Source organism: Meriones unguiculatus, chromosome 2, assembly GCF_030254825.1.
Source record: "Meriones unguiculatus strain TT.TT164.6M chromosome 2, Bangor_MerUng_6.1, whole genome shotgun sequence".
Lineage (NCBI taxonomy): Eukaryota > Metazoa > Chordata > Mammalia > Rodentia > Muridae > Meriones > Meriones unguiculatus.
The window spans coordinates 62,181,502-62,206,819 of NC_083350.1; the positions used below are offsets into that span (position 1 = coordinate 62,181,502).

Here is a 25,318-nt window from a genome sequence, read left to right on the forward strand (position 1 = left end):
TGGGATAGCTCACTCCAGATGATCTTTTCCAATTCCTATCCAGAAAGGCAAAGAGGCTGGACATCAGAAGAAGGAGAAAAGAGGGAACAAGTCAGGAGCCTGACACAGAGGACCTCTGAAAAGCTCTGCCCTGCAGACTACCAATGTAGATACTCAGACTTATGGCCAACCTTTGGGCAGAGTGCAGGGAATCTTAGGAAAGAAGTGGGAAACAGTAAGATCTGGAGAGGACAGGAACTCCACAAGGAGAGCAACAGAACCAAAAAATCTGAGCACAGGGGTCTTTCCTGAGACTGCTATTCCAACCAAGGACTATGCATGGAGATAACCTAAGACCCCTGCACAGATGTAGCCCATGGCAGTTCAGTATCCAAGTGGGTTCCATTGTGATAGGAACAGGGACTGTCTCTGACATGAACTGATTGGCCTGCTCTTTAATTGCCTCCCCCTGAGGGGGAAGCAGCATTACCAGGCCACAGAAGAAGACAATGCAGCCACTCCTGATGAGAACTAATTGACTAGGATCAGAAGGAAGGAAAAGAAGTCCTTCCCTATCAGTGGACTTGGGGAGGGGCATGGAGAGATTGGGATGGGAGGAGGGAGGGAACCACGGGGGGGGGGGGAATACAAAGTGAGTAAAGTGTAATTAATATAGAAAGATAAAATAAAATAAAGAAAAAAAAAGAAAATGTGCAGTGTACTTATCATGAATTTATATTTTTAAAGTTATTGGTTACACATAACTTTTAAATATTAAATTACTAGTAACAAAACAATCAACATTACAAACAGGATTGGATAGTACTGTTCCTCTTTATGGTATCATAACAATTATGGTATAAAGAAAGATTACAAACAGTTTCACTGAAAAATTCAGTTTAAAAGCAACTCCTAAACAGTGCAAACAGGTCCAAGTGTGCAGGAGTATCTTTTGGGAATGTGTGTGTGGGAAGACTGTGTATTCTAAAGCAAAGCTTTGCACCACTTCTTCAGTTCTTAGTGACAATTAATTCATTTAGAATTTTAAACAATACCAAAAACGTGACACATTTTAAAGAAGTTATAGTTGCTCTAAGTGATGGTTAGTGAGTTCAGGGCACTGCAATAAACATCACAACCTAAGGTTACCTATCAGTCCCAAATGGATTGAGACCTAAACTTACAACAGTGAACATGCTAGCAGAAACATAGGGTAAGCTCTTGGGACAATGTTATGGATATTAATTTTTTGATACATCCCATGTACCTAAAATAAGATACAGGATAAAAAAAATCTGTACAGAAAAGGGAACAAACATCAGAGTGAAGAGACACCATATAAAGAGAAAAAAAAGACTTATTTATAAACTATAACTGAAAAGTATTAATACACAGAATTATAAGGAACTGACAGGAAAAATAAAAAAAAATCTCAATATCCTTATATTAAAAATGGGAATTGTTTCTAAGAAGACATTTCTCAAAAGATATTACAAATGACCAATAGGTATATGAAAATAAAAAGAAAGGAAAGAAAAGAAGAAAAATAGAAAGGAGGAGTAGAAGGGACGAAAGAAGGAAGGAAGGAAAGATGACAGGCAGGAGGGCCCAACATTCTGTTTGTAACTCTGTATGTCCACATCCTGTTTACTCTTTGACATTCTTCTCACAGGTTGAGTTTACGTTTCTCTCTTTTTTCCCTTAACTTTTTTTTCAGAGATTAACACCTGCACTAACCCTAACACTCTAACCCTAACACTCATAACTCCCAAATTGAAACCTCTAACCTTAGTGTTTCTGAAGAGATTTAGATCCATTTCTTAGTCATCTATTAGAGAGCTCAGCCTGAGAATCCCCCCTGCTTAAAAGCCCAACTGCTAACAGTGAAAGAGACTCCTAGTAAACATTCAGTCACATTCTCACTTAAGCATTATCTTTAAAACTGCAGCTAACTGATAAAAAGAGCAAAACCCATCATCTGACTCTTATACCAGTCATTCTTGAATCATAGTGATTCTTCACCAATCTGTTTTAACATCTTTCCCTCTGTATCACTCAGGCTCCAACCGTGGAACCTGATACTTAAAACTTCTTATAGTTTAACCTAATATACTAGTTTATTCTTCAGTTTAATTTTCCCTTAATCTACTTACAGTGAAACATCCCTGCTACTGGTCTTCACATACAAATGTCAATTTCTTCATTTACCTATGAGTGTCTCCAGCTGCCTTCTACTGGCAGAAGAAGGAGAGGAGGCCTGTAGTCCTGGATTGTCAAAGTCCTATATTATCTTTCAGGAGTTAGCTTAAATTGTATTTATAGATAAATATCTTTTATGTTTTATGCTTCTTACATAGCCCTTACATTCTAAATAAATGACAAACATTTGTACACTGCCTTTTCTTTTTTGATAAACTATATAATATTATAGAACTTAATTACAACTAATAATTTTAAGTTACTGTAGCTTTAAGAAACTATTTTATTAAATAAATTCTATTATAAAATACTATACTATAAAATAAAATACTAAAATTCTATTATAAAATAAAATATCACACATCCAAAGTAATGTGACCCAAAGTCTATGCAACATAATGAACCTTTATGGAGTAGGAATCAGCATTCAGAACAGAAACTGGGAAGCTTCATATTAAATTTTACACTTTTAGCACTGACCAGCACTGAGTCCTTATTCTCCTGAGGGTGATATCTTCCCTACATTCCTGCTATACTCAACAAATGACATTTATTTATTTATTGAGCTGAAGGGGATCCAACACAGAATCTTAGTATTATAGGCAAATGGTATACTACTGAGCTACATTCCCATCCCATACTTATTTTTTTTCCAATAGCAGGCATTTAATACAGTGTTTAATTGAATAAAGTGTATAATAAAGTTTGGTTAATAAAGTGTTTACCATTATATGAAAGTACAAGGATGGTGAGAAATTTAGGAGTCTGCTTAATTAGAAAACAGCTACTTTATGCTCAGTCAATAAACAAACACCCAAGGAATTAAATAATAAAAATGGGCCTGAAAACAGTCAAAGATGCTGGTGAATTAAGCCAGTTCCATCTGTGTTAATTACCTTCCAAGGGCTTGGCTCAGCTGTGCCCTATGATTTGAACTTATTTGTCATTAAGGCCTTGCATATTATTTATTTCCATTCTATAGCATTTATGCAGGAAGGCAGCAATGGAAGCTCCCTTGTCTGTAATTCTTCCCACAGATAATAGAAAATAAATTGCAATTAGATTCTGGTAATTGTATATAATTAACTCAAAATGAGCTGTTAATTATAAAAAATATGTTTTTTAACTTTCTCATTATCTCATTTATTTTACTTCCCAATTCTTAATGCCTCACTTGAGTTAGTTTGATATTTTAAATACACAGAGTACTTTTAATATTCAAATGATTTTAATGTCCAAATAAACAAAATTTAGCTTACAATCAAATTTTATCTGGGGAGTTCTTTTAATGTCAAAGAGCTCATGAGGTAGAAAGAAGGTCATTCTCATAATGGTTCATGGTTACTTTTCTAAAAGCAACAGAGATTCTAGCTCTAAAACTACTACCCAGGCTGCTCATGGCAGTACAATAACCTTCACAGACCCAGGTCTGCTGTCTGGATAAATGGAGATAAACACCATTTCCAGAACCAACTGAATCAGGGAGAAATTTTCTTTTCCTTTTAACATTTCATTTTATATTTAAAAATTTAAAAGCTCCTGAATGAGAATTCTTGGCTTTCCAATGACTATCACACTGTCCAAGCACTTACCAAAGCTGCTTCTGATTCTTACATGATAATATATTAAAACTCTATATTTTCATTGTTCATACTAGGAAATAGTTTTCTGGGAGCAGTGTATAATCTTACCTTACTATCTTCGCAATTTAAAATTTTAGCGCATACACACCCTAACAGCTAGAAAACTTGCTCAAAGCTTGTCCATCTCTTCAAGGAGCACTAACTTTCAAAGCATTCACTATATGCCCCTGACCATTCAGAAATCAACAATATTCAGAAATCAACAATAGGAATTTGAATTGCTACAAACTTTCAGGAAAGAATTAGTATGATTGTATCAGTTATGTGCATGGCTATGACTGGGGAGAAAGGTTTATTTTTGCTCACAGTTTCAGTCTATGGCATGAATGCCAGTTTACATCACAGCAGACTAGAAACCAGAGGCTGGGTATAACCTTCAAAGAATCACCTGTTGGTAACCTACTTCTGACATGTGGGCCCATTTCCTAAAGCCTACCAAAATACTGCTGGGAGAAGAAGGGTTCAAATCACAAGTCTGGGGGGTGGGAGTAGGGGAGGGTTACATTTCACATTCAAACCATAACAATTTGCCAAGTATAATTTACAATGATAAATTATTAAAAGTATCTTACAGAAATACCTTCTGGCCTGCCAACTTCATTTTAGAGGAGTTTATCCTTTAAAAAATTACCAGAATAGCTGGGTGGGATGGGAGGTACATGCCTTTAATCCCAGCACTCAGAAGGCAGAGACAGGCAGATCTCTGTGAGTTGGAGGACAGCCTTGTCTACAAAGGGGGTTCAGGAGAGCCAGGGCTGTTACACAGAGAAACCTACTCTTGAAAAACCAAACCAAACCAAACCAAAATAAAACAAAGAAAAAAAGTACCATAATACTGAATCTATTGATTGCTTTTGGTAAGATGACCATTTTACTATATTAATTCTACTGATCCATGAGCATGAGAGATACTTCAATCTTCTGATATCTTCTTCAATTTCTTTAAGTTTTTAATCATTTATGTTTTTCACTCGCTTGGTTAAAATTACCCCTCCCCCCCGCCAGGATGTTTTCTATTATTTGAGGTTATTGTGAAAGGTGTTGTTTCCCTGATTTCTTTCCCAGTCCACTTGTCATTCGTATATAGGACAGTTACTGAGCTTTGTGTGCTAATTTTGTATCCAACTACTTTGCTGAATGTTTATTAGCTGTAATAGTTTGTTGGTGGAATTTCTAGGGCCACTTATGTATATTACCATTTCATCTGCAGATAATACTTCGACTTTTTTCCTTCTTATTTGCATAACAAATATCTGATTTGAGTTAAGGCTCACTCCATGAGATGGAACCCAGATCTGACACTGCTAGGGTAACCCAAGAAACTGAAACTAGATAGGTTAGGGACCTATAGGAAATTTAAATACTACTATTCTGGTAAAGGAAATGCTGTAATAAAGTGATTTCTAATGACATTCTCCTTCTTGACTAGTCACCATCAGAGACATTTCCCCCTGTAGCAGATGGGAACAAAAACAAAGACCCACAGCCAGCTAATGTGAGGAGAATGAGAGGCCTTGGAACACTCTGCCCTATAAGGGATGTCTCCCATTAAATCCCTCCCCTCAGAGTTCAGAGAACACTATTGAACAGGAGGGAGAGAGTGTAAGACCCAGAGGGAATTGAGGATATCAGTCATCAAGGCCTTCTAGACACAGCAGAACTGGCACACACATGAACTCACAAGAGAATGTGGCAGCATGCACAGGGCCTTCATGGGTCTGTACCAAACCAGGACCCTAGAGCTGAAATGAGAAGTGGACACACCCCCATGACTAATGCAGAAAATATCTCCAGTTGATATCCACTTGCATACAAAAATTACGTTTCTCCAACGAAGTATCACTGGCTAACAGAAATGAACTCAATGGCATGTGTGTCTCTGCATTTATATTTATTTTTGTGCATTTACTTTGGCTGTTTTCTTTACTTGCTTGTCATATTCTTATTTGTTTGCTTTTTATTTACCTTACTTTATTATTATTCCTTAGATGCCTGTTTTCTAACAAGAGACAGAAAGGTGGTGGCTCCAGATGGAAGGGAAGATGGGAGGAAACTGGGAGGAGTAGGTGGAAGGGAAATGGTAAACAAAATACATTGTATGAAAAAATATTTTTAGGAAAAGAAAAATTACCAAAAGAATATATGTTTCATAATGCTCACCATATCATCATGTGCAATACTAAAAAAAGTGAAATAACTTGAATGTTTGGAGATAGAAACTTACTAGTTAAGCTGCCTATATATACTTATGCACTTATAATAATGAATTAATATCTGTAGTTGTTGTTATTCATTCTTCAATAATTTACCACAAATTAATTGGAATAAATAAAATGAATTTATCACTTTATAATTTTATGAGTCAGAAGTCTGATGGGATCTCACTTGGATAGTGCTTAGGTGTTAACAGGGCTGTTTCCTTGCTCATTGAGCATGCTATTTCCTTAATGGCTGTCAGATAAGGCCTGTTATTTTCCTACTTGCATTCTTTGGCCTATGTTCTCCTTCCTCCATTTTTAAATCCAGCAATGGCAGGTTAAGTTACTTTCATATTTATAATCTCTGATTCTTTTTTTTCCCACGTGTCTGAACCAGCACATAAAGGTTTTCCACACTTACTGACTATAGTAATTAGACTGGGCCCACTAAGAGAATCCAGAGCAATCTTCCCATGTTGTCATATCTGCAAAGCCTCTTTGCCATGTGAAGAAATAGAGAGATTCCAGTGATCCTGAGCTTGAATACTTGTGGTGGAGAATTATTCTTTTAAAAAATTGTTACATTTATTTCATGTTTGTTTAGAGTGTGAATGCCATAGTGAGTATGTGGAGGTCAGAGAACAACATTCAGGAACTGATTCTTTCCTTCCACCACACAGAGTCTCTGGGATGAAACTCAGACCATCAGTCTGGGCAGCACCTCTCTCACTAGACTATCTCACTAGCACCTTATGGGGGAAATATTCTGTTTACTACAGGTGATTGTACCTAAAAACTTGATAATTGTTAAGTACTATGTGTGTGTGGGCATCTAATGTGTTTAGATTATCTGAAGTGTATACATGTGCCTGTGTCTATAAGCATAAAGAAAGGTTTAGGAAGCTACATCAAAGAGCCAATAATCAACTAAAATAGTCAGGATAGGAAATGAGAAACAGAACAAAGGGAAACTGGTATCTTCTTGATATGTCTCATTTTATTTTTTAAGAGAATGTCTTATAAAAAGGTATTTTTAAAAGGCATTTTAAATTTTTAATGAAGGTTAAAATATTTGAAGATTATAAAACAATTTTATACTAATATAAAACATCGATTTATTAGATAAAGAAATTATATAAGTTTACATCTAAAATGACAAGATTTCAGGTGCATTTTTATTTCCTTCTGTTAACTTACTAGCATTTTCATGTTTTTTTTATGGCACATATAAATAATAAAGTAAAGATATATATATTAATAAGAAAATATTTTAAATAAAAATGTAATAAAAAAGGCTGGGTATTGTAGCACATGTATTTTTTAACAGTCTAGGTCCTGTATTTTTCTGTACATCAGGCCAAGAACTCATATGGAATGAGCTCCAGCAGCTCTGGCTCCTTCCCCGTTGGTCCTCACAAAGTGTGTGGCACACATCCTTAATCTCAACACTTGGGAGGCATAGGCAGGGAGACTTCTGAGAGTTCCAGGCCAACCTGGTCTACATAGTGAAGAAATAACAAAGTGCTAATGAATACAGACAAATGTTCATCTTATTTGAATATTGGAAAATTGCTAATAACAACAGAATTCTCTTTCCATTTATTAAGTTGCCAAGTGTAGCTTAATTATTCAAATCAACATTAGAAAGCTAATTTCCTTGCCTGATTGAAAACATAACTGTCCCTTTTTAAAGCTTCTCTGTGAGAACAGTAAAAGGATGAGAAGGATAAAAGCCTTTCAAGCCATACAAATGTGACAGTACATAAAAGATGTCATAAAGTTCAGAAGTCTGAAAAGCAGATATGAGGTAAATTCAATCAGCCAATTATAAAAACAAACAAACAAGCAAACAAACAAACAAAAACTGCTATGGGTAGGGAAGAAGAAGGGCTGAACCATGCCCATGCCGGAGAATTCCTGAAAGGTTTAGGGAAGGCAGGAATACAACAACACTGAAAAACAAAGCAAAAACAAAACAAAACAAAAATGTAGCTAGCTAAAGTGTTCAAGCTGCCCTTGACTCTCTGTCCCGACTAGTGTAGAAGGATGGAGGTTTATCTCCAGAAAGGTGGGAAAAGTGATTGCTGACTGGGGAGATGGCTGAGTGGTTTAGTAAAATGCCTGCTAGCTGTGATCCTTAGCACCAATATAAAAAGCAAAACACACAAACAAGCAAAGATAATCCTCAACAGGCATAGTGTCACATGCTTGTAATGGGGAGGTGGAGACATGTGTATCACCGAGGTTTACTGGCCAGCCTTTTTGTCAAGTTCCATGCCAGAGACATGTTGTCTCAAAAATCAAGGAAAGTGGGAGGTGGATCTGGAATGAGTTGCGGGGAGGAGTGGAGGGTGAATACAACCAAATGCATTGTATGAAATTCTCAAAAAGGTAATAAAAATATTATATTAACAACAAGGTAAATGACACCCAAGATATGATGAGCCCAAGGTTCCCCTGTGGCCTCTACATGCATGCACACATGATCATGTGCACATGTGTATATGTGTACATAAGAATGACTCTAGACTTGGGTGTCTTAAATATAGTTGGGGGGAGAAAGCCATAGAGGTCAAAGGGTGATTAGGTGAAAGCATACACAGTAATGTTCATGGGCGTTTTCGTCTGGAGAAGGACGAATGTGGTCCTCACATTAAGAGCTGGTATGGTGTGGATCTTAATTCCTGAGGAATTTCCGGTGGTTGGTGGTACCTTTGGGAGATCAGCATAGAGCACAACATTGGGACACACTCTTGAAGGGGCTATATTGGAACCTGTTCCCTTTTCTCTTTTTGCTTCCTGGCTACCATGAGGTAAACAACTTTGTTCTATCAAGTGTTAGCTACAGCAAAATTCTGCCTCACCACGGACCCAGGAACAATAAGCCAACTTACCACAGACTGAAAGCTCTGAAATAAAAATAATCCTTTCATCGTTTTGAGATTTTAAAATGTATTTTGTCACTGTAATAAAAATCTGACTAACAGCAGCCTAGCTCATAAAAAGATGCCATCCAATTTTCCCAGCATGTCATACAACTTGTCCTTAGAACTAACTACCAAAGAGAAAAGACCTATGAGCAGAAACAGGTAGGGATCCTCATGGCTTCCACCTAATCCCAGGGAATCCATGAGTTGACAGACCTTGTTGACACACATCAAAAGCTTTTAATAGTTGTTCATTGCTTTTGCTTAGAAATAAGAGTGGCCTACTAGACATCTGTGGACAAAACAAACTTGAACTTGTTGAAAACAGAATAATGTACTACGAACAGAAGCAGCTTCAAAACCTACTATAAATATCTTCAGAGATATGAGAAAAATGACACATATAAAACAAGAATGGGTGAATATTTTTTAAAAGCATGTTTGAAGAACAGTGGTTCTTGGACATTAAGAATTATAGCAATAATAAAATTCAACAGAAGCACTAACAGATAAAATTCAGAAAGTTTCTTAGAAACTAGGAGGGACAGATGAATAGTAAAAAGATGAGAGGAGGAAAAATGAAATGGAATATGAGCCTCAGAAATTGAGCATCTGAATTTCAACTCAAGTCCCAGGAAGAGAGGACACAAAAAGAAAACTGACAGACTGTAAACGGAAAACAAAAATATTTCCTTAGATTGAAGAAAGTGTCCCAACTGTAGGAGTATACTGTTTCCCCAGTATAAAACAAGTTATTAAAGGCTAACTCATGTACAGTAGCACTAATGTTAAGAAAATTCACAGAAAGACAAGGACCAAATACTTTTCATAGAGAATGAATCACAAAAAGATTAGTAACAAAACTGAACCAATTTTAAAATGGTAGTAAAAGTGAAACAGGTTAATAAAGAAATATTGGTACCTACAATAGATATACAATAAATATTTGCTGACTAAATTAACATAGTTTTACAAAGTATTAAATGATACCAGAAAAGTGAGTAAATAAAATTTTGAATAAATGTAATCTTTATTACTTAGTACAGAATATACAATGATTATGAAGAAAAATAAAAAAGGGTTTAAAGATTGTTACAGAGAAGTATGATTATGATTTTTATTCTTTTCAATTTTTTCAAAATTGTATAATGAGAATGTATGTATATAGTTTTAAATGATCAAAAATAATAATAAGGACTAGGCATGTAACTCATACACATGGCCTGTGTGTCTTGGTGGCAAAGGTAGGAAGAAGAGAAGTTCAAGGCCAATCTTGGTCACATAGTGAATTTATGGTCAGCCTGAGACAGGAAAATGCCAAGAATATTGCTATTATCAACAGTTAAAAAAAAACCTAATGATAAACAAAAAGCTATAAATTATTATCAAATACGTTCTAACGTACACATCCTTAATATTTTTGCTTTCTTCCACCCTCATATTTACCTTGGTCCACAGTCACTCCCATTCATATTCAGATCCAGATCAGGTTTAGTAAACTCCTTATCAGCAACCAGTTCTTGAGATGTAAACATAGCTTGAGTTCTTAACCTGTAAAAATAAATTTAAGAATTTCTAATCCTGAAGCACCTGATAGGCTGAATAGTAATCCTTGGGAAGCCATGCTCCTCAAGACAGACACCAAAAATTATGTTCACATTACAACTCAACTGTTAAACATGAATGCAGAGGCTGGTGGGCACTCAGTGTGTGTGTGTGTTCTAAAGGCATGTTTTAAGTAAGCACATCAATTTATAGGACTTATAGATTTATAGATTTTATAAGATTTATAGGACTTTAGATTTTCTTTACAGAAGCATGTGGAAAGACTGAGCTGGTTAGAACATAATTTAAAAATTCAGGATTATAATAAATGTTTTAGGAGCACTTCAAGTATAAGTATCAATTCTAGAAGGTGAAAATTTCTGTCTATTCATTGTTGAATGTTTTGTTCATTGTGTTAGTTACTTTTGTCTTAGTTACTTTTCCTGTTTCTGTGATAAAACATTAGAAAAAAACAAAAACAAAAACAAAAAGCCAATAAGAGAAAAGGTTTATTTGGCTCACACTTTGGTGGTATAGTCTATCACAATGGGGAAGAGCTGAAAATAGGAGCTTGAGGCAGCTGGCTACATTGCATTTGCAGTCAGGAAGCAGGAGTTAAATGCTAGACGTAAGCTATCTTTCCCCTTTTCCTGTAATCTAAGTCCCAGGTTCAGGGAACCACATACCCAACATTTAGATTTAGGTCTTCCTACCTCAATCAACCTGATCAAGGTAAGCCTTTCCACGCATGCCCAGAAGCTTGATATGATTCTGTCAAGCCAACAGTCAACATTAACATCACAATTTCCATTGCTGTAACAAAACACCTAAGTAAACAGATTAATGGAGGAAGAATTTAACTCGTGGTTTCTGAGGTTTCATCTTAGGGTAGGTTGGCTCTATTTCTGTGGGCCTGAGGTGAGGCAGAGGAAAGCTGTTAACCTCATGTCAGCTTTGAAGCAAAGAGAAACAAAGGTTTCAAAGGAAACAAGGTTGAGTTATTCCTCCAAGGATGTCCACCTTGTAGTCTTTACTAAGTCATAATAATGTCACAAATTATGAATTATCAAGAGTTTTAGTGGAAAAATCAACTCATTGATGGATTATTCAATTAACTCAATTAGTTATTTAGACCAGTGCCCTCATGATACAATCATTTTCCTTAGGTTCCATCTCTGAACATTGCACTTGTAACCAAACCTTCAACATGCAGTCCTTTTGAATAAACACTTCAAATATAAGCCATTCACATCAGCATGGTCTAAATAAAGACTCCTATAACTCTCAAACATTATTGACCCTGTAAAACATAAACTAAGAACATGTCTAACTTCTTAAATTGACTCTTCAAAGAGCTAAAAGATCAGTGACCAATATATTTTCTTTAGGCCACAGACAAAAATAGAACTAGGTGTCCTGGTTAATGTCTATTGTCAATTTGACATAAACTAAGAGTCATTTGGGGAAAAACAAAACAAAACAAACAAAAAAAACTCCACTGAGAAAATAACCCCACCAAATTGGCTGTGGACATTTTCATAATTACTGATTGATGTGGAAGGGTCAGCTCAGTTTAGGAAGCTCTAATCTGTGCTGGTGGTCCCAGATGTTGTAAGAAGGAAGGCTGAGCAAACCACAGGGAGAAAGCAAGTAAGCGGAGGTCCTCCATGGCTTCTGTTTTGGTTCCTGTCTTTCAGGTTCCTGCCTGGCTTAATTCTTGCCCTGACTTTCCTCAGTGATGGATTATTATCTGGAATGTAAGAAATAAACCTTTTCCTTCCCAACTTGCTTTTCTTCACAGTGTTATCACAACAATAAGAACCCTAAGACAGGGGCTAGAGAGATGGCTCAGAGGTTAAGAGCACTGTTTGCTCTTCCAGAGGTCCTGAGTTGAATTCCCAGCAACCACATGGTGGCTCACAACCATCTATAATGAGATCTGGTGCCCTTTTCTGTCATGCAGATGTACACGCAAAATAGAGCACTCATATGTAAAATAAAGAAATAAAAAAAAATTAAAAAAGGCTTTAAAAAAAAAACCTAAGACAGAAAACATATTATCTACTGAGATTTATTAAGACCACACTCACATGTACTGAGAAGAAAAAGCTGTTGAAAACATAGCACACAAACCTTCTATCTAGAGTTTAGGGATCAATCACTGATACCAAATATGTGATGTTTAATATCTATTCCTTCAACTTTTTAGAAATGTTCTCTGGTTATATATAAAAGCATATTTTTTAATTGTGAAATCAAACTATGAAGCAGTAAGAACATCATGAATATAGTATTCATCACTATCTAAAGCCATTTTTTTTTACTTGTAACTATACATAGTGGTAGACAAAGAGATGGAATTTACAGTGTAATTACTTTGTAGTGACACACAAGTTGATAGGTAAATGAATGTATAAACTGCTAAAATCAGGCAACTGTGAGAAAAGAGTAAGAAAAATAGTAATAACAGCAGTCAGAATAGCCTCTGCAGCAAGAGTAGAAATGATGTTGATGACAATAGCAGCAACCACGTGTGGAATGTATCTTACCTATATTATTGTACTGGTCCTCACAGACAGTCCAGTAAAGTAATACATATATGTATCCACAGAAGAAAATGGGACAGGCCCAGGTACAAAACTTGACCAAGGTGATACGATTTTTAAATAGTGGAGGCAGTCCATTTTTTTATACCCTAGGTATACAGTATATACATTATAAATGTTGGAGACAGAGACAAATATTTATAAACAGCCTTGCACTACTTTGCTCTTACTCCCAAATGAATTTATGGTAGTTCTTGGCACTGCAATTTCAGATAAATCTTTGACTAATTTAGAAAGGATTCACAAAGCAAGACTTTCTGAAAGCACTGACTATGTAATCTCAACACAGCATAATCAATTATTTATCAGAATTTAAGTAAGTGTTAATGTCTTCCCAAATTCATTTCAGTGGGAAAGGCTCATCCCCAAACTCTGAACTACTTTAACAACTTTAATTTTATGTTACTTATTTGGTATTCAATTATAGACTGTCTTTCCAATACATTTCCTGAATATCCTAAATCACCATAAATAATACCATGAGCATAACTAGAATTAATTTATTACTGCAATTGAAGTGAGTTACCTGACCACTTAAATTACAAATTTAATAAAGATATACAATAGTTCATATGCTGCATAAATTAGTGTGTGAGACTGTGCATAACACTGAGATAGATCAAAGTTTTATTCCACCACGTATTCCTCCCACATAGTTTTGGGCAGAAATAACAAATGTTTTCTAAAGCAATGAAAATTGAGGTGAGTTATAGGTCTATGTTACACAAAAAATACTATGGTGCTCATATATATATATATATATATATATACATATATATATATATATATATATATATATCCTATAACTTAAGGAGCTAGTGAGAAAGAAACCAGGTCTAAAATTCAGTAGTATGATTTTAACTATTTGACAATGACTATATGAGGTGTAGATAACTGGAAAAGGAAAGCAAACATATTTAAGCTAAAGGAGAACGTATGGCATGAAAAAAGAATACGAATAGTATAAGGCAAAAGTTATAACAAGGCAAACTTTCAGAAAAAAAAACTTCTTAGGAAAAATGGGGCAAATGGGTACAGAGATGACTGCAAATTACAGAAAACTTTGCAAACTAGGTTGATTGGCAGCATGTAATATAGAAAAAGCATTTACCGGTTTTTAAAATTCAGAAGTGGTGAAAGGAAGGCATTGCATCAGGAGGGTTCATTCACGACAGATATTCTCGGCTCATGACACTACTGTGCAGACTTTCAGTTAACTCTTAAGTGATAAAACTGCATAAATCTAAAAAGTAGGCCAGAGAGTAGGTCCACTTTCAGCCTAGAAATATGAATCGTGATACTGATTAAATAGATAAATCAAGGCTCTGACTTCTGACCTGTCCCAGCTAACCATGGCAGGTCAGCTGATTTCCACAGTAGAAAAGCAGTAGGAAGAGAGAGCCACCTCTAGTTAAAAATGACTTCAGCTTGGTGTGTTGACAGCTGCACCCCCAGGATGTGGGAGAAGGTAGGAGAAACACAGGTTTGGGCTAGCTTGGGCAACAGGTGAAAATTCTGTCTCAAAAAGCCTCCACCAAAATCCACTTAGTGAAACACCAAGGATTTTCTAAGACTGCAGATAGCAATTACCTAGGGTAAAACTCATCTATGCAATAGAATTGATTCAATGAAATGATAATTTGACGAAAGTAATTCTGAATACAGGAATAAATAGAGTCAGCTTAAAAATAAAATTAGGATAAAGACCCATGGTGGAACTCATACCATTTCTGAAGAGTTTCCCAGAAGACAGACATCTTTAGAATATAAGAAACAAAATATGAGAAGCTGTTTTTTGTTTGTTTGTTTGTTTTGTTTTGTTTTTAGTTGTTGGTTAGGGGTGTTTAAAAGACTCCAAAAAAACCACACAATTTATTGCTGTTACCCTTGACTGACCCCCAGAGGTGGAAGGTCAATTCTTACTGCCCAAGACACTATGCACATCAGAAACAAGACCCAGAGTCACTTGAGCTGCAGCTGACCTACATGTCCCTTCCCTGAGGAATAACTTTGTTGGCACCACAAGATACCAGCAAGCTTCCAAGGAGATGAGCAACCAACAGCCCAACACAGCTACGATGCCTATGAATGAACTTGATGACTTTGAAGCAAACAAAGAAAAAGAGAAAGATGGGCAATGAGTAGAATGGGCCCAGAGTACGGATGTTGTGTTTTAAGGACTCTGTTTTCGTCTATATACTTAGAATACCAAAAACATGCTGACAGAGAAACCTCAAAAGCATGGAAAGGAGGAAAAATCCTCCCCATTTAGTCAAAGAAGCAGGAAGCTTTTAAACAGTCAAACTACTCTTAGTGTTCCACTCTCGTCAACCACAAAAGAAATGTGGGGCTTTACTTGCCCTGTTCCCACCAGCAGAGGCTGAGTGGAAGCCAGACTTTCAATTTCTATGGGCTCTCATGAGGCAGCTAAGCCCTCTGCCTCTGAGTATTAGAGGGTAACACCCAGTGACTTAGGCTACAAACTAAGTGCCTAAGAACAATGAATAGCCAACACTAAGATGGAAAAAGATCTAATGGGAATATGGAATATTAGAACAGACATTACAAAGAACACTTCTAAATATTCTTGAAATAAAATCGAAAGACAGAAAATCTCTAAAAATGAAACAGAAGACATAAATAAAAACCAGGCAAAAATTAACTGTACATTAGAAAATTGCTCACCTGAGAGAAGTAAAAAAAAAAAAAAATCACCAGCAAAAATAGGAAAGATAACAAACCTCACTAGATTCTTGTAAATGACTAAGAGGCCATAAAGTAGAGTCAGACACCTAACTAAAGCACAACAGAAATAACTCAGTTGGATTAAAAGCAGCGGTAGCGTTCAGGGACCATAATAAAAGGATTTCTATTTATATTTATATGAAGTTTAAGAAAAGAACATGGATGAGGCTCAAATATGGCAATCTCTGTTGTGACAAAATACCTTTGTGTTTTTATTATGGTGGTTTCAGCAAACTAGACACTCAATAAAATAGCAGCAGTAACCATACACACTGTACTAATGCTAATTCACAAGTTTAGTTATGTAACCTGTAACCCATCAGTGAAAGTCATATGGAATATCTCTGAAATATTTTTAAAATTGCTCGTGAACCTGTAATTATTTCAAAATGAAGTTTAAAAGTAATTATGAATATGTATAATGTAAAATTTATACATATATAAGATTTTCCTCAAAAGTCAGCTACAACTCTAAAGAGATGAGTGCTTCTAATAAGATTCTATAGGGGAGAATAGTGGCCACAAAGACAAAAATAATGAGACAGAAGCATTTCCCTTAGGAAACTTACAATTCATTGTCTTTTAAGGATATAAATACCACATTTTAAAATTCTAAATATACTTATATATGACTTACTTATAATTTTCTTAAATAGTAAACTTTATGCTTATGGATGTAAAATTATAGTGAAGAGTACATAGCATCAAAATAGCAACCCTGCTTTTGAAACACTGTTGTAAGGAGATCGTTATTAAGAAGAGAACAATGAAGGGTGAGGGTATATCTCAGTGGCAGAACACTAGCCTAACATGCACAAGGCCCAGGGCTTGAGCTCCAGCAGCAATAAAAATTAAAAAATAAAAGGGAAAGTACAGAGCAAATAGGATCAACACACAGCATGTGTTTTGTCCTTATGTAACATACTACTACATGTTCTGAAATCTATACAAAGAAAACTTAAAAAGATTACTTGGGAAAAAGTAATTTTTAATAGAAAAAAGTATATGGGTATGTTCATTAGGACTAGTTATAAGGCAGGCTATGTTCAAGACTAGTATTACTTTTAAATGGTCCTCATGATTTGTTTTATATGTCTGAAAGACGTGAATGTAGGATGAAGACAACCAATCATATTTTTTTACAATGTGATTCTACACTCTGAAATAAACAATTTACAATAAAAAATTTAATGTTTAAATCTCCATAGTGATACCAAATAGCAAAGCACATGGTTATCACTGGAACTTGGGAGAGAGCTCTGTGGGTAAAGAATTTGCTGCTCAAGTATGAAGACTTGAGTTCAAATGCCCAGATAGGTATGATTACATGTGCTTGTAACCCTAGCTTTGGGAGTAGAGCCCAGGAGCCCAGTGGACATGGTGAGTTCTGATTAAGGTAGAGAATGCTGGGTAGATAAAGGCACTTGAGGTCCTCTTCTTGCCTACACATGTGTAGACACAGCACCCTTGCACATAGATGCATTTATAGCTTGTATAGAAGACTGGAATCTACTTGTAGTCATAACTAATATACACTCTAGCAAGTCAAGATGCTCAAGAACCTCTATGAACTGAAGTTTGTAAAAACCAGAATTTGAAACTGTATTCTCCAACCTACAGACAGTGCTGAAAGAACAGGAAGGACTTACCTATTGTAATCCAGTCGGGATTGGTGCAGCTGCTGCTGTTTAAGAAGTAGTTTTGTTTCTTGCTGGACCAGCAGATGCTGCAAGCGTTCCTTTTCAATTTCTAGTTCCATTTTCTGAAATATCAATTGTTGCCTTCGATCTTCTGAGAGCTGCTTTTTGATGTCAGTTTCACTGGAATGCTGTGTCACTCTACCATGCATGAGAGATGCCCAGGAAATCCCACAATGACTGCATGATTCTGGATGTGTCTTAGAATATTGAGGGGCCATGTTTGTAGGATGATAGTTCTCATGAACATAACTTTCACTTTCAGAGAATTTATGACCACAGCACTGGCTAGATGGAGCAGGTGGAAGGTGTGGATATTCGTTGATCTTCAACTCTTCTGGTAGGGCTTTCTCTACTGGGGTTGCATCTATTGGTTTCCTCTCTAGAGATTCATAAATACATGTTCTGGTTTCTGATGACACCCTTTCTAAACCCTCTTTGGGATGGTAAAGTGTTATTGGTTTCAAAGAATTGCTCCTCATTGCCATAAGGGATTCTGAAGCTGAGTTCAGGTTTGCTGACTGAGGCCTTGCCTTGGTCTGACAGTGAGTTTGTGGTTTGGCCACACTCAGGTAGGAACCATCCAGGTCCATCAGTGAAGGTTGATGAGTGCTTTTCTTGTTGCTTATCTAAGAGGAAACACAGAAAAAAATGACTTCTGGTTTTTGTTTTTCAGAAATAAATGATATATGTTTGCTACAACAAAACTGTTATATCATTTTCTTAAATATTAGAGTATCCACATTGTTCATGTTCCACAAAGCCACATGCATTTTCATACAACCTGTATTTCAGCAAACCTATGGGAGGATAAGAAAGATTCAGCATTACTACTTGCTGCTTATGCAAAGCTTATTGATTTTTAGGAGTTGCAAATACTTAGGATTACATAAGTTAAGTTTAAGATGTAAACACATTAAATATTAAAATCTAAAAAATGTATATCTTTTAATATTGAGCAAAAAAAATTTCATGCAGTCACCTTAAATATTCTCTGACTATCATACAGAATAAGATTTGATGTAAAGCATCTTACATAATTCTGAATAGCTACTGTTAGATGAGTTTTTATAAATATCTTAGATATCTTTAGAGAACAGATAGAACAAACTACTTTCAACTTGTATAATTCTAATAAAAAGCAGTTATTTAAATACAAAATATTTAATCTCAGCTACAAACATAAGTGATTTTTTTTTTTAATTAAACCATGTAAGGGGTTAGAGTCTACTAGAACTCAGGCAGAAAGGAAGCAGTTGTCCATTTGAGCTGCCAGGTCAGAGCAAGCTTTCCCAACATTTTTTTTTTTTTTTTCTGTAAATCTGTTCTATGAGGAGAGTGAAACTTTGTCTACATCAATTATTCTCAAACTTTACCAGGTATGAGAATTATCTGAAGGGCTTGGTAAGCATGAAAGGCTGGTTTCAGACACAGAGTTTCCAACTCTGCCTGGAATGCTCAGCTCATTTGCATCTCTAAAGAGGTTTTCAAGTGATGCTGATGTTCATCTGGGATCATGCTTTGAAATTTTCTATAGAATCTGACTCTGGCCTTAGAAGATTGAGTTGGCATTAGCTCAGCTCTGAACATGTTTCATTTACTATAAGCAAGCAGGTTTTTTCTCAGTGCCTTTCAGAAACACGGGGTATCTAAATTCTAGGCTGCTTAAGTTGAAATATTTTAGTTTCATGTAAATGCTGATGGGCAGCTTGTTGCTGATGGGCAGCCTGTTTATCAAGTTGGATACTTGGGATTAACAAAACAATAAATAAAGCAGAAGAATCAATTTTTTAAATAAATTTATTTACTTTACATCAAGACAGCAGTTTTCCCTCCCTCCTGACCTCCCAGTCCTTCCCTGGATATCAACCAGCCCTGGCATATCAAGATTCTGTAAGACTAGTAGCATCTTCTCCTATTAGTTTACTAGAAGAAAAGGGTCCAAAAGGCAGGCAATACAGGCAGAGACTGCCCCTGCTCCTGCTGTTAGGAGTTCCACAGGAAGACTCAGCTATACAACTGTTACATATGCAGAGAGGTCGTAGGTCCATCCCGTGCAGGTTCCCTGGTTGGTGGTTCAGTCTCTACAGGCCCTTATGGGCCCAGGTTAGTTTATTCTGAAGGTTTCCTTGTGGTGTCTCTGACCCCTCTGGCTCCTACAATTCTTCTTCCTCCTATTCTGCAGGATTACCCAAGCTTCACCTAATGCTTGGATGTGGGTCTCTACATCTGTTTCCATCAGTTGCTGGGTGAAGCCTCTCTGATGATGATTATGCTAGGCTCCTGTCATGCAGAAGTGTTTTAATCAAAAGAAATTGTTAGGGAAGAATGTCATTCTCTAAATGAGTTCAACAAAGTTTAGATTCTTCCTAGGACAGTCTTCTACAGCCAAAACTCTCCCATTGACTTAGATTTTACACAAAATATATGAGCACCACCAAGTAACTACAAAGATGAGTTCTTCAAAGTAGTATCATTTGTAGTAGTGTAGCTTCCTTCGGGAAGCCAGAGTATAATCTTTAGCACAAAGGCTAAAATTCACAAATCATCTACCGGTGGAAGAACCGCATTCCTCAACACAGGCTTCACTGAAATATAAGCCAAAAGAATACTATCAGATGTTAATGAGAAAGACATTTGAAATATTCTTTCTAGCTTCCACTCACATCATCCTCCTCTTCCCTCTGCCTTTCATTTAAAGGCCATTTACATTAACTCTTTTATTTTGTTATCATTTCTTAGCCGTATTCAAGAAAGTCCAGAAAGTCATTAACAATATTGAACAGTAGTATTAACACAACAAGAAAAAAAAAACTTAATCTTTCTCCACACTGTCTAGAACAGTAGCTTTCTGACCCTTCCTTGTCCTGAGTTATTCCGTCTTGGCTAGAAGAGCTGCTTGATCCCCAGCTACTCAATGCTGGGCAGAATACTGAGACAGAATGAATTGACATCTTGTTCATAAATAATCACCTTCTGCCTAGCACCCTAAAGCATAGACTAATGAGCGAATTATTCATGCTTATTTAAAAAGTACCACCTTTAAGCTTATTGGACACATCAAACCAATGAATAATGCAACCCCAAATATGAACATAGCCCACACCATGACACGCCAACATGACACTTAATCACAGACCCTGCTTAGAACATAATTCCAGATGACATACTTCCAACTGTCCCTTTACTTGGCTTTAGCCTGATCTCCCTGTCACTAACATCACCAAATTCAAAGTTGTCCAGATTCCTAAACCAGTATCTTTTAGATTTGTTCTCAATCCAGCACCTGCCCACCTGAAATGGCTGACTGGTACCAACTCTGGATCTACTTTTTTGTTACTCATTAACTCCTGCAGACTCATTTTTCTGTCACCTATATATAACTGACTGAAGTGTGATATATCATTTGAGTGCCAGATATTATTAGACTGAAATGGAGTATTGCCATGATTATGACTCCAAAGGAATGCATACGAATTTGATGAAGTATAGCTTGTGAATCTCTTAACACTCAATATATTTTGACATTGTAGAAGGCACAAAGGTGTTCATATGTTAATGGCATAGCTTGCTAATAACACACCTACTGAAGTAATGTTTCACTTTTCATGAACAATTATTTGTACACTGAGGTAAGCTTTTTTGCTCAAGGTTGTAAAATATCCCTTTCATAGTAAACTAATAAATTATAATTTCTACATTCATTTCCTATTGCCACTATAGAAAATTATCACAAATTTTTCAGTGTATGACAACACAAATGTCTTCTCCAAAGATTGTGGAGGTCAGAAATGAGAAATCTTACTGGGCCAAAGTCCAAGTTTTGGCAGAGCTTTTTCTTTTGGGAAGCCCTGAAGAGAAGATTTCTTCCTTCCTTCCTCCCTCCCTTCCTTCCTTCCTTTCCTTCCTTCCCTCCCTTCCTTCCTTTTTTCCCTCCCTCCCTTCCTCCCTTTCCTCCTTCTTTCCCTCCCCTCCTTTCCTTCCTTCCTTTCCTCCCTCCCTTCCTTCCTTTGTTCCCTCCCTCCCTTCCTCCCTTTCTTCCTTCCTTCCCTCCCTTCCTTTCCTTCCTTCCTCCCTTCCTTTCCTTTCTTCCTTCCTTTCCTCCCTCTTCCTTTCCTTCCTTCCTCCCTTTTCTCCCTCCTTCCCTCCCTCCCTTCCTCCCTTTTTTCCCTCCTTTCCTCCCTTCCTTCCTCCCTCCCTTCCTTCCTTCCCTCCCTTTCTTTCCTCCCTCCCTCCCTTCCTTCCTTTCTTCCTTCCTTCCCTCTCTCTCTCTTAGCTCCAAGTGACCATATATATTCATTGGTTTGTGGTCTCTCTTCTATTTTCAAAGTGCACCACTCCAAATTCTGCTTTCAACATCATAGTGTCCTTTTCTCTGACTTCTTTCTTACTCTTACAAAGACCATTTGGACTATAGGGTACACCTATCTAGGTAATCTAGGATGATATCTTAACCTCATAATCCTTAGTTTAATCACATATGCAAAGTCCTTTAAGCATATAAATTATTATTCACGGGTTGCAAAATTTAGGGCTTAGATGTTGAGTCTACTCATAAACAGTTTAGTTGTTTATCAAGAGAGAATGAATGAATGTCGAGATCTTTGCCAGCAGAATAAAACATCTCCCCAATTTACAAGAGCCAAAAATGATGGATATTTAACAACTTCTGACGAAGGGACTATGTCTATATCTGTGTATGGAACATTTGGGGTTACACATACTATATTCTAAAGTAGTATGCTTTGACTGCATCATGCTATTGGAAAAAACTTAAGTTGAGTTGTGGGCTAGAAATGGAAGAAAATGAGAATCTTAGCACTTGATTGGAAAATCAGAAGAATCACAATCTCAAAGTTGTTCTATGGGTTCTGCAGCAGGTTCCAGACAAACGTGGCCATTTCATTCTGATAATATCTGACACTCAAATGATACATCACACTTCAATCAATTACATATAGGAGACAAAACATTAGAAATAGGAGCTAACAGGTAATATAAAGAGTAGATGCAGAATTAGTATCAGGTTGGTCTGGAACCTCTGTCTCAAAAAGAAAAAAAGTCTAGGATTAGGCTCAATCATGTGTTACTAAGAGAGAGCAAGAAAAGAAATAGAAAACAAACTTCCCAAAAGGTTCTAAATATAAGATTCAGCTGCTTTATTAGTGGAGTTGAAAATATCTAATGCCTCTGGGGATCCATGCAAATAACAATAGGCCTGAATGAGGCAGATATGTTTTTCTTTTTAGAGTTGTTCCATGCCCATATATATGATATTAACCAAAACAAATTCACTTAACAAAGACTTAAACTAACAAAATATTCTGAATTGTTTCTACAGCATATGGGTGCTTAAAAACCTACATGAAGTTTTTATTTAAAGTCTTTAGGTGTATGTATACATGTGTGCACAAACACATGTTGGTTCTTTCCATCAACCATATGGGTCCTCAGGACCAAATTGAGGCTGTCAGGTTCAGTAGCTAGAACCTTTACCCAGTGAACACCAATCTGGCCTGCATATGGGTTTAATATAAAACTTTCAATAAGTAACACAAACTTAGAGCATATTAATTTTTAAAATAGAGGCAAAAATTCTAAAAATAAATGCCCAGCCTAAGAGTATGACTTAATAAAATTTCACATTTGTTTACATGGATTTAACTATCTTTCTGGTCAGGTTACAGAGCACATCTATCACACAAAAGATATATAAATGTGCCATGTATGTTTCTGCTCGACAGTCATAAGGTAGATTTATTTTTAGTTTTTTAGGATTCTCCACAGATTCCAGAGTGGCTGCACAGTTTGCAAACTCACCAATAAATGGGTGTTTATGTTTCTTCACATCCCCTTCAGCATTTGTTCTCAGTTGTTTGGTTGGTCATTGACATTCTGATCAGGGTGAGAGCAAAGGTTGCTTTTTGTTCATGTTTTCCTTTTGTTTTGTTTTTAAGGTATTTCTTAGCCATTTTAGTTTCTTCTTCTGAAAGCAATCTGTTCAGGTCACTGGTAAATATTTTGAATGGGTTGGCTTTTAAAAGAATCTTTCCTCTTTATATATTCTGGATATTAATTCTCTGTCAGATGTATAGGTGTCAAATATTCTCTCCCATTCTATGAAACCCTCTTCAAGTGATATTTTTAGCTCTGCAGATTTTTAGTTCTATAAGGTCTTCTCAATTGTTGGCAAATGGGATCCTTTTCAGAAAGTCCTTTCCTATGTCTGCATCATGTATGATAATAACTATCTCTTCCAGAGATAGCAGTTTCAGTGCCTGGGGTTTCACTTCAGGTCTTTGATACATTTGGAATTAGTTTTGTGCAAGGTAACAGATATGGGTCTAATTTCATTGTTCTGCATATGGACATCCAGTTTCCCTAGCACCACTGAAAATGCTATCTTTCCTCCAGCTTATTATTTTTGTCATCATTGTCAAATATTAGATGAGTGTAGTTATTCATACTCACGTTTAGGGTCTTTGCTCCACTGGACTACAGCTGGTTTTTGTTTGTTTGTTGTTGTTTAAGTATATTGTTTTAATTACTGTGGCTCAGTAATGCATCTTGAGATGGGGAATGATAATCCCTCCAGCATCTCGCCTCAAGATTATTTAGCCATACAAGGTATTTTTTGATTTCCATATTAATTTTGAAATTCCCCCCCTTTTTTTCTGTAAAGAATGTGATGAGGAATTTAATGGGATCACATTAAACCAATAAATGCCTTTGTGTAGAATGATCATTTTCACAATATTAATATGCTCCCAATCCATGAGTATGGGATCTTTTCCCATTTTCTAGTCTTGTCCCTTTTTTTGGAGATTTAAAGTTTTCATTGTAGAGATTTTTCCTCCTTTTGGTTAGGCTTATTTCTAGGTACTTTATTTTCTCTATTAATAGCTATATTAACTATATGAATGCCCATGATATCTTTTTGTGCAAGTTCATTGTTGGCGTATAGAAAAGTTACTGATTTATTCAAAGTTGATTCTGTATCTTGTCACATTATTGAAATATTTGGTAATTTTTAGTTTTCTGGTAAGTTGTTGGGAATCCCTTGTGTCTATCATATCATCATAAGGATAGTTTGATTTCTTTTTATATTTGTATCCCTTTAACTTCCTTTGCTTTCTTTATTGCTCCGGCTAGTGCTTTGAGCACAATATTGAAAATGAATAAGGATACTGGACAGCCTAATCTCACTCCTGACTTCAATGGCATTGCTTCAAGTATTTCTCCATATAGGATTACATTGGCTTCCACATACAAGTTTCTCATATAAAGTTTTTATTATGTGGAGAGACATTTCCTTTAGTCCTACTCTAAGACTTTTATCATGAAGGCATGCTGGATTTTGTCAAAGGCTTTTTCCTTTATCTTTTGAGATGATCACGTGATTTTTGTATTTAAGTCCACTTATTACATTGATTTCCAAGTTTGGCAGGTTTCATGATATATCACATTTCCTGCATTCTTCTTTCCTGTATTTTCCTATTTTTTTTTCATAGTCTTTGGTTATTTCATCTAGATCCTCAACTTTATCTTTGGGTCCTGATAATCCATTCTGCTTAATTCATTCTAGTTGTAAGGCTTTTCTTTGAGTTTTCTCATTGAGTTACTAGGTGTTTAATTATATTTCATTTCAGCTTGAGTTCTTTGCTACTTCTGTTTCTTTATTTAATTCCATTTTCAAATCCTGGACATTTTTCATCATTTCTATCAGCCTTATATCTGCTTCACTGGACATCATTCATATGTTTATTATTTTTTATGTTC

At 36.0% G+C, this 25,318-nt stretch overlaps 1 protein-coding gene across 5 annotated transcripts in view; it reads right to left on the bottom strand.

Annotated features, from left to right (window-relative positions):
• Positions 1–25,318, bottom strand: part of Kiaa1328 (KIAA1328 ortholog) — a 213,855-nt gene that overhangs the window by 70,043 nt on the left and 118,494 nt on the right. For all 5 annotated transcript variants that reach the window (XR_009589873.1, XM_021649075.2, XM_060377584.1 and 2 more), the window contains 2 exons: positions 17,492–18,168; positions 10,393–10,497 (listed from right to left, as the gene is read on the bottom strand). Coding sequence is in view for 4 of the 5 variants with exons in the window: in XM_021649075.2 (XP_021504750.1) it covers positions 10,393–10,497; positions 17,492–18,168 (782 nt within the window). In the remaining variant the exon portion in view is untranslated. The remainder of the gene's footprint in view (positions 1–10,392; positions 10,498–17,491; positions 18,169–25,318) is intronic.